Raw genomic sequence first — 13,043 nt, 5'->3', positions numbered from 1 at the left:
AAGGTTTTGCTTATTACCTTGGAGATGAAATTACAGGAAACTGGTTTTTGTGCCTCTATTTTACACTTGGACTGCTAACAAAGTTAAATGTCATATTTTCACATTTTTATCTGTTTACATGCACCCTTTGAGTTTGGAAGCTATATACATTTTGTTGAAGAAAATTTGTACCGAAAATTAATCTTATCAACAGATTTTAATTATCTGTTCAGATCCTCTGAAATAACATTTCATAACCTGTTTAATTTTTATGGAGGTGTGTATTTAATACATGGATGGTAGGTTAAAAAATGTATACTTCAGTGAATATTTTTTAGTTGGTTCCTCACTGACTGCAAGCATTCTATATTTTGGTCGTATATCTCTTCCCTCTTTTGATTTTACATTAACTAGAGATCACTTGTTTTTGCAATTGAGGAAATGCAAAACAGAAAGAAAAAATTCAAACTCTTGGACATTGAATAAGTATCTTAGGCTGTAATTACGAGCAGTAACTCTGGGGAATGTGACTGAGTGTTCCTTATAATGCTGTTCTGCCATAGGACCCTCATGCTTTATTGCAGTGGTTGTTACTTAAATTCACAATCGTACAAGCTAGCACCTGATCTGTGGCAGGAGACTACCACTGTTTTGGCGATCCTTGATGAATATCAGCAAGGAAGCTTGTGTTTTATCACGGTGATGGGAACACCTATTGTTCCAGATGTCTCTACATTGTTGCTGTCACATTTTTTGGACCATGTGAATGCATATGCCCCCAGTACCTGGTCTGGTAAGTTAGGAAGAGGGCATTTTCCTTCTTGGAGGATTGAGTTTTTGTAGGTTTTGATTTTAAATTTTAAATTTTTCATTTTTCTTCCTTTTGAATGGTTTCAACCATGCTGTATCAAAAAACCAAAACTGAGGATATCTTACATTGGAATCCTGAATAAACAAAATTGCAGCGATACAATGAAATTTTGGCCTGTGCTTTTAAATGAGATTTCAATCTCTTATTTCTGAGTTCCTTATTCCATTTGGGAATTCATGCGATGACAACCACATAAAATTAACAATGTTCCACACAACCTAAAAAAGTAGCTTTGATACATCTAATGATAGTAAAATTCCCCCATCATGCTGAATATTGTTTCAACCAAGTTACTTCCCTTCCAACTAGAGCACCACAGTTTAATTACATCATCAACCACAAGTGGAAACATTGAAGATGTATCCCATTATGGTTCTTATTCCCTGCTGTACTGGGTTACTCACAGGGTGCTGGTCGAAGATAAATTCAATTCTTATTGTTAAAAAATTCAAGTTTCTGGAAAAGGTTTGAGATTGCAAAGTAAGCATGATTAAACCCCACAAAGACATACTTGGAGGTAGAGCTGGAGGTTTTCCCTTTTGTACTAAGCAGCTGACCAGGCTAATGTTTTTAACCTAAGAACAAACTTTGTACATCTATCTAAATATACTCTGAAATGGAATGTGCCAATATTGTTATGATCGAAAATTGGAAAGTGATAATGGATCTATAGTGGAATTTTGATCCTTTTGAAAAATAAATCTCTTTTCAGGGCATTTAAGAGGATAATAAACTGATAGATTTATTGTTAAATAAATTGAATGTCTACAAACTGTGTTCATGAAAAACAGTAAAAGCAAATAGCATGCATATTACATGTACTAGATAATCCATTATGAGGAGTTTCACAAAAGGGATATTTTTCTACCTGTTGCCACACTGTGTCATATATATTCAAGATTATTCAATTGATATTTGTGTATCACATTATTATCTCTTGTTAGATGCCAATGATCTCTTTAAGCAACCATTAAATGTACAAAAGATAAGGAGGAAAACAGTTGCCTGTGTGATACTATCTGAGGACTTTGTACAATAAACATGTTTGTTGGCTAGCAAAAGTGGCTAATTAAGAGAGCCAAGTTAAAAGACATGTGGATAGATTCAGGATGTACATCCAAATGTTTTGGATGATTTTGTTCGTTTTTTGACAAATTGTTGAAGGCATTCTTTAAGTTTGATTTTGCTTCTTCTTGAGTCTTGACCCACCTTATGACCAACATCTGTCCTTCTGATTAATTGTTAAGCAACACCTTATGACCATAAATTAATTAGTTTGGGAAATGTACAAATGCACTCTCTTGGAAAGATCTGTGAAGGGACTGCATTGTTCTTTTAAATTTTAAGGATATTTTATTGTGTTATGGAAGAATTTTGTTCTCTTTGTTATTAAACCCTTTTTTGTTTAATAAGGCAGAATTTTTTGTAAGTTTTTTATATTTATGCGCATGCACACACACATATGATTGGAGGTCTGAAATCAAGAAATACAGGACTATCTTGATTCTGTTGAACAACTGAAAAAGAGCACTAAACCATATAATATTAGTTGTGGTAGTAGTAGAGAGTGTTGGTATGAAAACCTTTGAAAAGGTGCTCACAAAAAAAAAAAATTTGAAAACCTTTGAAAAGGTGTTCTGGTTTATTTTAAAATAAATGGACTCTTTTTCAATTGAATGGGAAAAAAACATTAAAAAGATGGTACTTTTTGTAAATAAAGTTNGTGAAGAACATTGGACATGCAATTTGGGGGTTCCCATCATTTTGGTCAGATTTTTAGAGTTGGATTCGGAATTTAGGTTTTTTCTATTATTTTCATCGGCTTTCTAGCTATCCAAGCGGCGGAGGAGGTTTTTTTCTTTTCCCTTTGTGCCCCTCTTCTGGTTGTTTGGTGAGAGAACGTGGGAAAATGAAAGAAAATGAAATTTCAATATTTTGGCCCTTAAATTGGGATACAAAATTCGGTTTTTCTATTACTTTACTCAGCTTTATCTGTAGCTAATAAGGATAATGTTAGAGTAAGGGCATGGGGAGTGATTCTTTTGTAATTCTTTAACTGTGGATCTCAGATGGATAAAGGTCAAGCCCATGTGATGTGATTTAATTAATTTAAAGCTAACTTCAGCATTACTTTATTGAGTTTGTAGCTGTCTTTTTTTATAACTCCTCTGACTTTTATTTGTTTGTTATGATATAGAGCCATATGCATTTGGGTCTCTCCAACTGAGTTATAATCTTGGATCTAGATTTGCTGCATTCTTGAGGTGTGTGAAGTTTTTTCATGCTTAATTAATTATGATTAATTGCTTCAAATTGACAAGTTTGTGATTAGATTTGAATTGCTGTGTTTCTCTTTAAGGTGTAATGGTTTTGTTTCTTGCATTGTGAGCATTTCAAGCCGAGGCATGATGAAATTGGGCTTCATTTTGGATTTGGTAGATTGAAAGTTGAGAATTATAGTTTTGATTATTTATTGAACCATTACCTTCCCTTTAAGGTATTATAGTTCCATTTCTGAGCAATTGAAGCATTTCAAAGAAGGTAAGGTGGAATTCAGTGTTCCTATTGAATTTTGTAGCTTGAAATTTATAATTTGGTGATCAGCATTGAATTATCTATGCTCTTTTTAAGGAATGATAATTTCATTTCTTGCATTCTAATAATTTCTGTGAGGACATGAGAGAATTTAGCCTTCCTTCTGAACTCTGTTGTTGGATTCTCCCCAAGAAGCCCCCTAAGCATTACCTTCAATGGATTCTTTTGAAGATTGAGGTGGGTGGCTCCGTATTTATTAATCTTAATCAACCCAATGCTTCATTTATTCTTCCTGCTTGTATTTGCTATCAGCTATGCCTTTTGTGTGTTGCTAATTGTGGACAAGGTGAATAAAACAAGTTAGTTTACCTTGTCATTTGATGCTCAAGCTTTAGGGATCTTCATTTTCCATTTTACCCCTAATCTTTGAGAGGGCTCCTTCGCATGCTCATTTATCTTATAGTTCAGATCTCCTTATTAAATTTGGTATTTTTTTGGGGTTTGGGTCTATTTTGGTTATGGTGCTTCCTCTAGTTTACTTTTAATGGAGATTGCATTCTTATTTACTCATTGAACACTCAGATATTATGTTTTGTAATGCTAACTAATTCTTATTTTTAAACAAACAAGAATGTCATATTCTCATAAAAAAAAAAAAAAGAAGAATGACATATATGTCTATGAATTTATATATCTGAAGACTTTAGTACTTGAACCAAAGTAATCACCAATGAACTAGGCATTGTTTTTAATATACAGGTAAGGTATTTAATTATACTTAGTATTTAAAAATACAACAAAAAGTTTTCCTATCAAAATTTCAAATGTGGGATTATGCTTTCTGTTGTTGGGTTGATAATTTTCAAGAGATGAAAAGGTTCTTAGCCTTCTTTAAATGTTTGAATTGTTTCAAATTTAACCCACTTTTTGGAGTGCCATTTGGCAATTTCTGATATATTCTTTCCATTAACAGAATAGATCTTTGTTGAGTTGAATATTAGGATACATTACTTTCATGAATTCTGTATGTCTGCCTCTGCAAAAATAGGTATTAAAGAAATTGCAATGGATTCAGTTGCGTTTATTTTGTAAAATTTCTCAATTTTATTGTAAGCATAAAATCTATTATTGACATGATATATTCCACTTACAATCAGTTGTATCTCATTAACAATTTCTTCAAGTGACTGATTATTAAGGTTTTGCTTATTACCTTGGAGATGAAATTACAGGAAACTGGTTTTTGTGCCTCTATTTTACACTTGGACTGCTAACAAAGTTAAATGTCATATTTTCGCATTTTTATCTGTTTACATGCACCCTTTGAGTTTGGAAGCTATATACATTTTGTTGAAGAAAATTTGTACTGAAAATTAATCTTATCAACAGATTTTAATTATCTGTTCAGATCCTCTGAAATAACATTTCATAACCTGTTTAATTTTTATGGAGGTGTGTATTTAATACATGGATGGTAGGTTAAAAAATGTATACTTCAGTGAATATTTTTTAGTTGGTTCCTCACTAACTGCAAGCATTCTATATTTTGGTCGTATATCTCTTCCCTCTTTTGATTTTACATTAACTAGAGATCACTTGTTTTTGCAATTGAGGAAATGCAAAACAGAAAGAAAAAATTCAAACTCTTGGACATTGCATAAGTATCTTAGGCTGTAATTACGAGCAGTAACTCTGGGGAATGTGACTGAGTGTTCCTTATAATGCTGTTCTGCCATAGGACCCTCATGCTTTATTGCAGTGGTTGTTTCTTAAATTCACAATCGTACAAGCTAGCACCTGATCTGTGGCAGGAGACTACCACCGTTTTTGGCGATCCTTGATGAATATCAAGCAAGGAAGCTTGTGTTTTATCACGGTGATGGGAACACCTATTGTTCCAGATGTCTCTACATTGTTGCTGTCACATTTTTTGGACCATGTGAATGCATATGCCCCCAGTACCTGGTCTGGTAAGTTAGGAAGAGGGCATTTTCCTTCTTGGAGGATTGAGTTTTTGTAGGTTTTGATTTTAAATTTTAAAATTTTCATTTTTCTTCCTTTTGAATGGTCTCAACCATGCTGTATCAAAAAACCAAAACTGAGGATATCTTACATTGGAATCCTGAATAAACAAAATTGCAGCGATACAATGAAATTTTGGCCTGTGCTTTTAAATGAGATTTCAATCTCTTATTTCTGAGTTCCTTATTCCATTTGGGAATTCATGCGATGACAACCACATAAAATTAACAATGTTCCACGCAACCTAAAAAAGTAGCTTTGATACATCTAATGATAGTAAAATTCCCCCATCATGCAGAATATTGTTTCAACCAAGTTACTTCCCTTCCAACTAGAGCACCAGAGTTTAATTACATCAGCAACCACAAGTGGAAACATTGAAGATGTATCCCATTATGGTTCTTATTCCCTGCTGTACTGGGTTACTCACAGGGTGCTGGTTGAAGATAAATTCAATTCTTATTGTTAAAAAATTCAAGTTTCTGGAAAAGGTTTGAGATTGCAAAGTAAGCATGATTAAACCCCACAAAGACATACTTGGAGGTAGTAGAGCTGGAGGTTTTCCCTTTTGTACTAAGCAACTGACCAGGCTAATGTTTTTAACCTAAGAACAAACTTTGTACATCTATCTAAATATACTCTGAAATGGAATGTGCCAATATTGTTATGATCGAAAATTAGAAAGTGATAATGGATCTATAGTGGAATTTTGATCCTTTTGAAAAATAAATCTCTTTTCAGGGCATTTAAGAGGATAATAAACTGATAGATTTATTGTTAAATAAATTGAATGTCTACAAACTGTGTTCATGAAAAACAGTAAAAGCAAATAGCATGCATATTACATGTACTAGATAATCCATTATGAGGAGTTTTACAAAAGGGATATTTTTTCTACCTGTTGCCACACTGTGTCATATATATTCAAGATTATTCAATTGATATTTGTGTATCACATTATTATCTCTTGTTAGATGCCAATGATCTCTTTAAGCAACCATTAAATGTACAAAAGATAAGGAGGAAAACAGTTGCCTGTGTGATACTATCTGAGGACTTTGTACAATAAACATGTTTGTTGGCTAGCAAAAGTGGCTAATTAAGAGAGCCAAGTTAAAAGACATGTGGATAGATTCAGGATGTACATCCAAATGTTTTGGATGATTTTGTTCGTTTTTTGACAAATTGTTGAAGGCATTCTTTAAGTTTGATTTTGCTTCTTCTTGAGTGTTGACCCACCTTATGACCAACATCTGTCCTTCTGATTAATTGTTAAGCAACACCTTATGACCATAAATTAATTAGTTTGGGGAAATGTACAAATGCACTCTCTTGGAAAGATCTGTGAAGGGACTGCATTGTTCTTTTAAATTTTAAGGATATTTTATTGTGTTATGGAAGAATTTTGTTCCCTTTGTTATTAAACCCTTTTTTGTTGAATAAGGCAGAATTTTTTGTAAGTTTTTTATATTTATGCGCATGCACACGCACATATGATTGGAGGTCTGAAATCAAGAAATACAGGACTTTTCATCTTGATTCTGTTGAACAACTGAAAAAGAGCACTAAACCATATAATATTAGTTGTGGTAGTAGCAGAGAGTGTTGGTATGAAAACCTTTGAAAAGGTGCTCACAAAAAAAAAATTTGAAAACCTTTGAAAAGGTGTTCTGGTTTATTTTAAAATAAATGGACTCTTTTTCAATTGAATGGGAAAAAAACATTAAAAAGATGGTACTTTTTGTAAATAAAGTTTGAATGATGCTGCCTATTAGAGAAGTATATGACACACTGATTCCATAGATTCCACAGATTCAGGTCTAATTCCTCATGATTTCACAAGGCAATATATGACACAGAATTGTGCTACAATCAGGATCTACACTTATGTATGATTTTGCTCAGGATGAGATTCTATATTCCATATTTTCCATAGAAAGTAGAACTGTAGTTGCTGTATATATCTGCCTTGTGAATGTTGGAGGTTCTGATGGATAATAATTTTAAACAAGTGATAATCATGTGGACTTACCCTATCACATGATGTACCACTTATCATGGTGTAATACATTGATAAATAGAGAGTAATGGGAATGCAGCAATAGTTTAATACCTGTACCAAAATAGTTTGGAGATTTGTAATTTTGATAGCCTTTTCCTACATAATTTGTTTGCTGATATTTTGACAATTTTTGTTTTAATTTTTTGTAACTAAGCTATCCTTTACATTATAAATGTTATCAAAATGATTCTCAGGTTTAGTTTGCAAATGGCGAAAGGTAGCAGGGGACGACGCAGAATTGCTTCCCGCCAGTTTAGGCCAACCCCATACCCATTGCCATCAGGTAATCAGGATGTTTCAGAGGAAATCTACTCAAAGAAATGTTGCAAATCCTTGGAAAAGAAAGACTGGGAAGATGCAACCTGTTCTGTCTGCATGGAGTACCCTCACAATGCTGTTCTTCTCCTTTGCTCGTCCCATGATAAGGGTTGTCGTCCTTACATGTGTGGCACCAGCTTTCGCTACTCCAACTGCCTCGACCAATACAAGAAAGCCTACACCAAAGTAACATCAACCAATCCTGGACAATCCTTGGATGGCTCAGTTGATAATCCGATCATGAATCCAGTGTCCAATTGGCCTGTTGAGAAGTGTGAAGTCACAGAGCTTGCATGCCCCCTTTGCAGAGGTCAGGTGAAGGGCTGGACTGTGGTTGAACCTGCGAGGGAGTATCTAAATGCCAAGAAGAGAAGTTGCATGCAGGATAACTGCTCATTTGTTGGGAATTACAAGGAGTTGCGGAAGCATGTCAGGGCAGAGCACCCCTCTGCACAGCCACGTGAAGTGGATCCCATACTAGAACAGAAATGGAGAAGACTTGAGCGTGAACGTGAGAGGGATGATGTGATCAGCACTATAAGGTCATCAATGCCCGGGGCAATGGTTTTTGGAGATTATGTGATAGAAGGAAATCATTATGATTTTGATTCTGATGAAGGGGAGCATTTTGATGCAGATGCAGTGGAGAGGAATGAGGGGTTTGAGGTGGGCTTTGATAGCAATTTGGTCAATGTCTTCCTACTACTGCATGCATTTGGCCCAGCAGGGAATATTGGCCTAAATAGGCACTTGAGGCGGTCTGAAAGAGGCCTTGGCCGAGCATTGGATGAGGGTGCTGTGGGAATCCATGAGACCTCTCCCGCTGATTCCATTGATGAGAATGATATACATAATAGTGACGATGACAATGGTGACAACAATGGCATGTCACTGGCTGATCGACGCCGCAGGGCTAGAGTGCTGTTGGGCCAGTCCATCAGGAGACGAAGGCGCAGAGAACCTAATGGAGGTCCAAGATAGAGCAGAATGATATTTAGAAGGACAAGGCCCCTATGGTACTTGGAAATGAAAAGGCAGGGGGCCGGGGAAAGTTTCACAGTTCTTTAGTTTTTAGGGAAAAAGGATCATAAAAAAGGATTAAAAAAAAAATGGATTTGACAATACTTTCCTCCTCTCTCTGATTTTCATGCATTTGATTCTCATTTATGTTGATAAAAATAACTGGGAAAACTGAAGTTGGGAAAAATGGTGTTCATTTTTCCCCATATGTAATTTTTAATTTGTAATTGCCTAGTTTCCTTTTCCATGAAAAACCCTATATGCAAAATTGCTAAATGTAGACATGTAATTTCTTTAGTTCCATTTGATCCTCTTATATGCAGCAGGATGAGAATGTTGAATACATATAATTGGTATGGTTTAATTGTCCATTATGGATTAACCAAATTTCTGTTCCTTGATCTATTCTGATTGCTGCTGAGATTGATGTCTCACTTGGAGAAAAATCTGAAAAGGGATGAAAAGGTTCGTTATTGCTGCTACCATTTCTGTTGATTCAGTGTTTCATATAGTTATTAGATTGAAATAAAGAGTAATAATTTGGAAACAACCCCGGGCTCATATGAACTTCATTCCCTGAAATTTCCACTGGCAACAGGGCATGTTTGTATATTATATCACCTTCATCAATTAAAATAACAAGTGAAAGTTGGCAAGGTAGAGAAGAGATGCGGTTTTAGGCCAATATTCATTTTATCTTTCGAATGTAAATGCAGAAGTGCGGTGGAAGTTTAGATTGAAGAAAAGAGTAATCTTAATCTAGAAGTGAGCATTTGCAATGAGTAACCAGCAAACATCTTTGTATGGAGACATTACAAGAAGCCCACCACTCAAATTCATGCTAACCAATGGAGTCTCATACTTCATCTCCACATATTTGAAACAGTACTTGCAAATTCTAAAGGACCAAATCCAGTTGAACTGACACTCTTTTATCTCCTATGCAGTGCTACAAAAATGGAAAGCAACTAATTTTAAAATTTAAATATAAATCTTAGTTTAACTTCTCTCATATCCACAGCTTTAACCAAGAGAAACCAAAGTTCTGTACTGCTTAGTGCTGTCCATCTAACATGAAACATTGAGTTCTATACTCAAAGCTAACATAGAAAATGTAACCTATCAATATTCTTGAAGTTTTACATGCTTATGTATAAAATTTAGCTTGAGCATCGTTAGGGTCAAATTGTTTCCCCTCTATTAATCACTCCAATATTTTTACTAGTGATACCCATTTATTTCCTGTTCACATTCCCAATTTTATTAACAAATGTAGGAGTTTAGAAAATAAAGTCTGGTGATCCAATAACCCAAACCAACATTAACATCCTAGATAAAGAACTACTTAGGGACTATCAACTAGACTTTCTGTCATTCATCATGCCAACTGGTAACACATCTCATTACAATCATTACTAAATAAAGAGAGTAAAATTAACATTGCAGAATAACCAAGAACTTTGGTGCTTGATGAATAGGAGGGACAGGGAAGGAGGGAGCAATTATTCAGGTTACAACATTGCATTGAATAAACATGATAGAAAGATGTATTTGGTAGGTTGTACACCTTAGTAAATGGGAAACCGATGGATACTATACACCTGAGTAAAAGAGGAGATTGCGGATGCTAAATTTTACAGTGACTACAGTTCTGCTATGTACTTTTTTGCTTGATTTATTATAATGGGAAGCCCCAAGATGCAAAGAATTTTTAAACAAATTATGCTATGAGTCTTTCTTTTTCCGTATACCAGTTGGGACACCATAACATACTGGTGATGCCCCAATCAAAAAAGGGAGTGTACAGGCTTCTCGCGCTTGACTCATGAATGATCCAATCTTTGGTCTATGGTTACAGTAATCTTCACATACAACACTACTACAAGCTTTAGATAATTTCTTCCTTGGGATTTTCTTCTTAGCATCTCCTTTACCACCAGTTATGCTCATGGACTTCAATTCAGCAACTAAACGGCACTGGGCACAAGCCACAGAAGGAGATGATCTTTCTCTCAACCAAGCATCAAGCATGGCCTTACCAAATCGGTCAATATCCTTGTCTGTCACTTCCCATAGATTGGCAACTATAACAGGGGAACCAGCTGATAGATAGGAAAGATGAGTACCTTGTGGAGTGTATTGCCCATTTAGAGACAATGATCCACTACTGCATCCCATTAGGAGAGTAGCAGCACAATTTTCCAGTTTCTGAATCTCATGCCGGGGAATATACTGTGCCCCTGAACCACCACAAATATAAAATTCAAGCATTAATAAGTTCACAGGGGCATTGTAATCAATTGATAGGAATGCCAGGAGGAACAACATGAGTAAAACAGAGAAGAAATCACAATGATTAACAGTTTCAATCAAGCGTACCACTTCCATGGCCAATATATATAAAGAGGTCGTGACTTTTCAAAGCTCCAGCCAATTCTTCGACTGTGGGTGCAATTCCAGCTTTACCCTGAATTTCAAGTGCAAAACAATATCATCTACAGAAACAATAAATCATGTCATAAAAATCTACTTAGATGCATATACCTTATATTAAGTACTTTCTAAGTCAAATATTAAATGATATGGCCCTATTAGATGGCTGGAACTGCAGAGTGGAGGAGGCTGTTGGTGTTGGGTATGTTACGGGGCATGATTAGATGCATAAGATAGTAGATTTACTGTCTTTTTCTTACCATTTAACAAAGCAGCTGATATTAGTTAGTACATGGTGTCACTATGTCAGCAAATGAGAGTTTTTACATCAGCCTAAGGGGAATAAATTTTATATTATTCTGCCATGACAATGCTGTATCTGCAGATACATCAAGTGGCAAAGAGGTGGTACAACCAGCATTTTCCAAAGCATAAAAGCATGCAACTAGTATTTATGAATAAGCATGATCATAATCTAGCGATCAGTTGCAAAGTCAGCAATCATTCTATCTAAAATCCCATCAAATTCTTTTAAATGGGAAACAGCAAGGCATTTACCTCTATGTTTTGATCTCTAAACCATTTTTCAAATGCAGCTTGTGAGCTGCTGAGATCACCACTAGGATTCAACAAATAAAATGCATCCAAGGGATCAATCAACGGAAAGGCAGCAGCATTCAGTCCAGCCTGCTCTTGATGGTGGTGGCTTCTGTCAAGTATGGCAGAGATGCTGCCAATTGAAGGCATGCGATAAACCTCCTGTGTTCGTAGCACTGGTATGTTCTCCCATGGAAGCATCTACACAATCAATTAGCTTGTGTGAATGAAAATATTAAAATGGCCCAATCATCTCCTTCCTAAGGATGCCTGGAGAAGAACCCCCCATTAGGGTGGTAAAAACATTTTCATGTAGCAAATAGATCAATAAGTTTCAAGTACCTTGGATGGTATATTTATCATTTCATTGGAACTTTTTTTTTTTTCAGAATCAAATTCTTATTAGGAATGGATCTTAACAAGTTTAGGGAGGTCTCTGGAGATTGTTCTAGTGATGAAACATTAACTGGTTTCATCCACATCAAAGAGAGGTTATGACTAAAGCCCATAGGTGACTATCAGTTCTTATATTTGCAATAGCAAAATTTCAAAAGCACTGATATTCTTTTAAGATAATACCTCATAATTCACATTCCACTACACCTTGATATCACTAAATTAAATTCAATCTATTAGTTATAGAAGAAACATTGAACTCATAAATTGACAATCTTGAAAAGTACAATGAGGGATGGAAAGAAAAAGACACACCTGCACCTCACAATCTAGCACCAGAATTATAGGTTCCCTATTTACACTTTCTTCCTCTTCAAGCTCTTCTGCTGCTCCAGATATGAGCTGGTTGGCCAATGCAGATTTCTTTTCAACTCTATCACAAGGGTTAGAGAATACCTTACACCTTGTTTTTTCATCATAAAATCCCACTTTACCAATATAGCAGCCTTTGTTTAAATATAGCTGCAAAAAACATTGTTCTCTTCCATGGGAATATCTGGCACTCCCAGGAATAATTTTAAGAAGGCTCTCATTTACATCCATTTTACATTTAGATTTCAGATTATGCACCAGCTTCTTATGTATCAAATCCAGGCGTTCACAGTCCAAACATTCCCCCAAAAGCAAGTATCTCCAGGGACCCAACCATAAATCTTCCAAGTCCCTAGCATATAAAAGGCATGGCATGTTGATAATCTATTAAAAAATGAATTTCCAGAAGATAAAATAAATATGGAAAGTGGTGCATAA

General features: G+C 35.2%; 2 protein-coding genes across 14 annotated transcripts in view; one reads left to right on the top strand and one right to left on the bottom strand.

Moving 5' to 3' along the window:
• The first annotated feature begins 2,614 nt into the window (after nucleotides 1-2,614).
• On the top strand, nucleotides 2,615-9,110 carry LOC117926582. 6 transcript variants are annotated; one of them, XM_034845728.1, is made up of 3 exons: nucleotides 2,615-2,700; nucleotides 3,048-3,114; nucleotides 7,664-9,110. In XM_034845728.1, the coding sequence occupies exon 3, from the start codon at nucleotides 7,677-7,679 to the stop codon at nucleotides 8,766-8,768; it is 1,092 nt and encodes a 363-aa protein (XP_034701619.1). In that variant the 5' UTR covers nucleotides 2,615-2,700; nucleotides 3,048-3,114; nucleotides 7,664-7,676; the 3' UTR covers nucleotides 8,769-9,110. The 6 variants fall into 6 exon arrangements, with proteins under 6 accessions (XP_034701619.1, XP_034701621.1, XP_034701618.1 ...); XM_034845730.1 differs by lacking the exon at nucleotides 2,615-2,700 and adding an exon at nucleotides 3,210-3,391 and having other exon boundaries at nucleotides 2,759-3,114; XM_034845727.1 differs by lacking the exon at nucleotides 2,615-2,700 and having other exon boundaries at nucleotides 2,760-3,114.
• Nucleotides 9,111-10,289: 1,179 nt separating this feature from the next.
• LOC117926741 (separase) overlaps nucleotides 10,290-13,043 on the bottom strand; it is a 48,425-nt gene continuing 45,671 nt past the window's right edge. For 5 of the 8 annotated variants that reach the window (XM_034846004.1, XM_034846003.1, XM_034846005.1 and 2 more), the window contains exons 24-27: nucleotides 12,549-12,957; nucleotides 11,799-12,038; nucleotides 11,187-11,274; nucleotides 10,290-11,047 (exon numbers count right to left, since the gene is read on the bottom strand). In XM_034846004.1, coding sequence (XP_034701895.1) covers nucleotides 10,533-11,047; nucleotides 11,187-11,274; nucleotides 11,799-12,038; nucleotides 12,549-12,957 — 1,252 coding nt within the window. In that variant the 3' untranslated portion in view covers nucleotides 10,290-10,532. Of the gene's footprint in view, nucleotides 11,048-11,186; nucleotides 11,275-11,798; nucleotides 12,039-12,548; nucleotides 12,964-13,043 lie in introns of those variants that run through there. The other 3 variants (XM_034846007.1, XM_034846008.1, XM_034846009.1) reach the window with 3 other exon arrangements.

The sequence above is a fragment of the Vitis riparia genome, chromosome 12 (genome assembly GCF_004353265.1).
Source record: "Vitis riparia cultivar Riparia Gloire de Montpellier isolate 1030 chromosome 12, EGFV_Vit.rip_1.0, whole genome shotgun sequence".
NCBI lineage: Eukaryota > Viridiplantae > Streptophyta > Magnoliopsida > Vitales > Vitaceae > Vitis > Vitis riparia.
The sequence above is the reverse complement of the archived record's forward strand: the minus strand, read 5'-3'. Positions and strand labels throughout refer to the sequence as shown.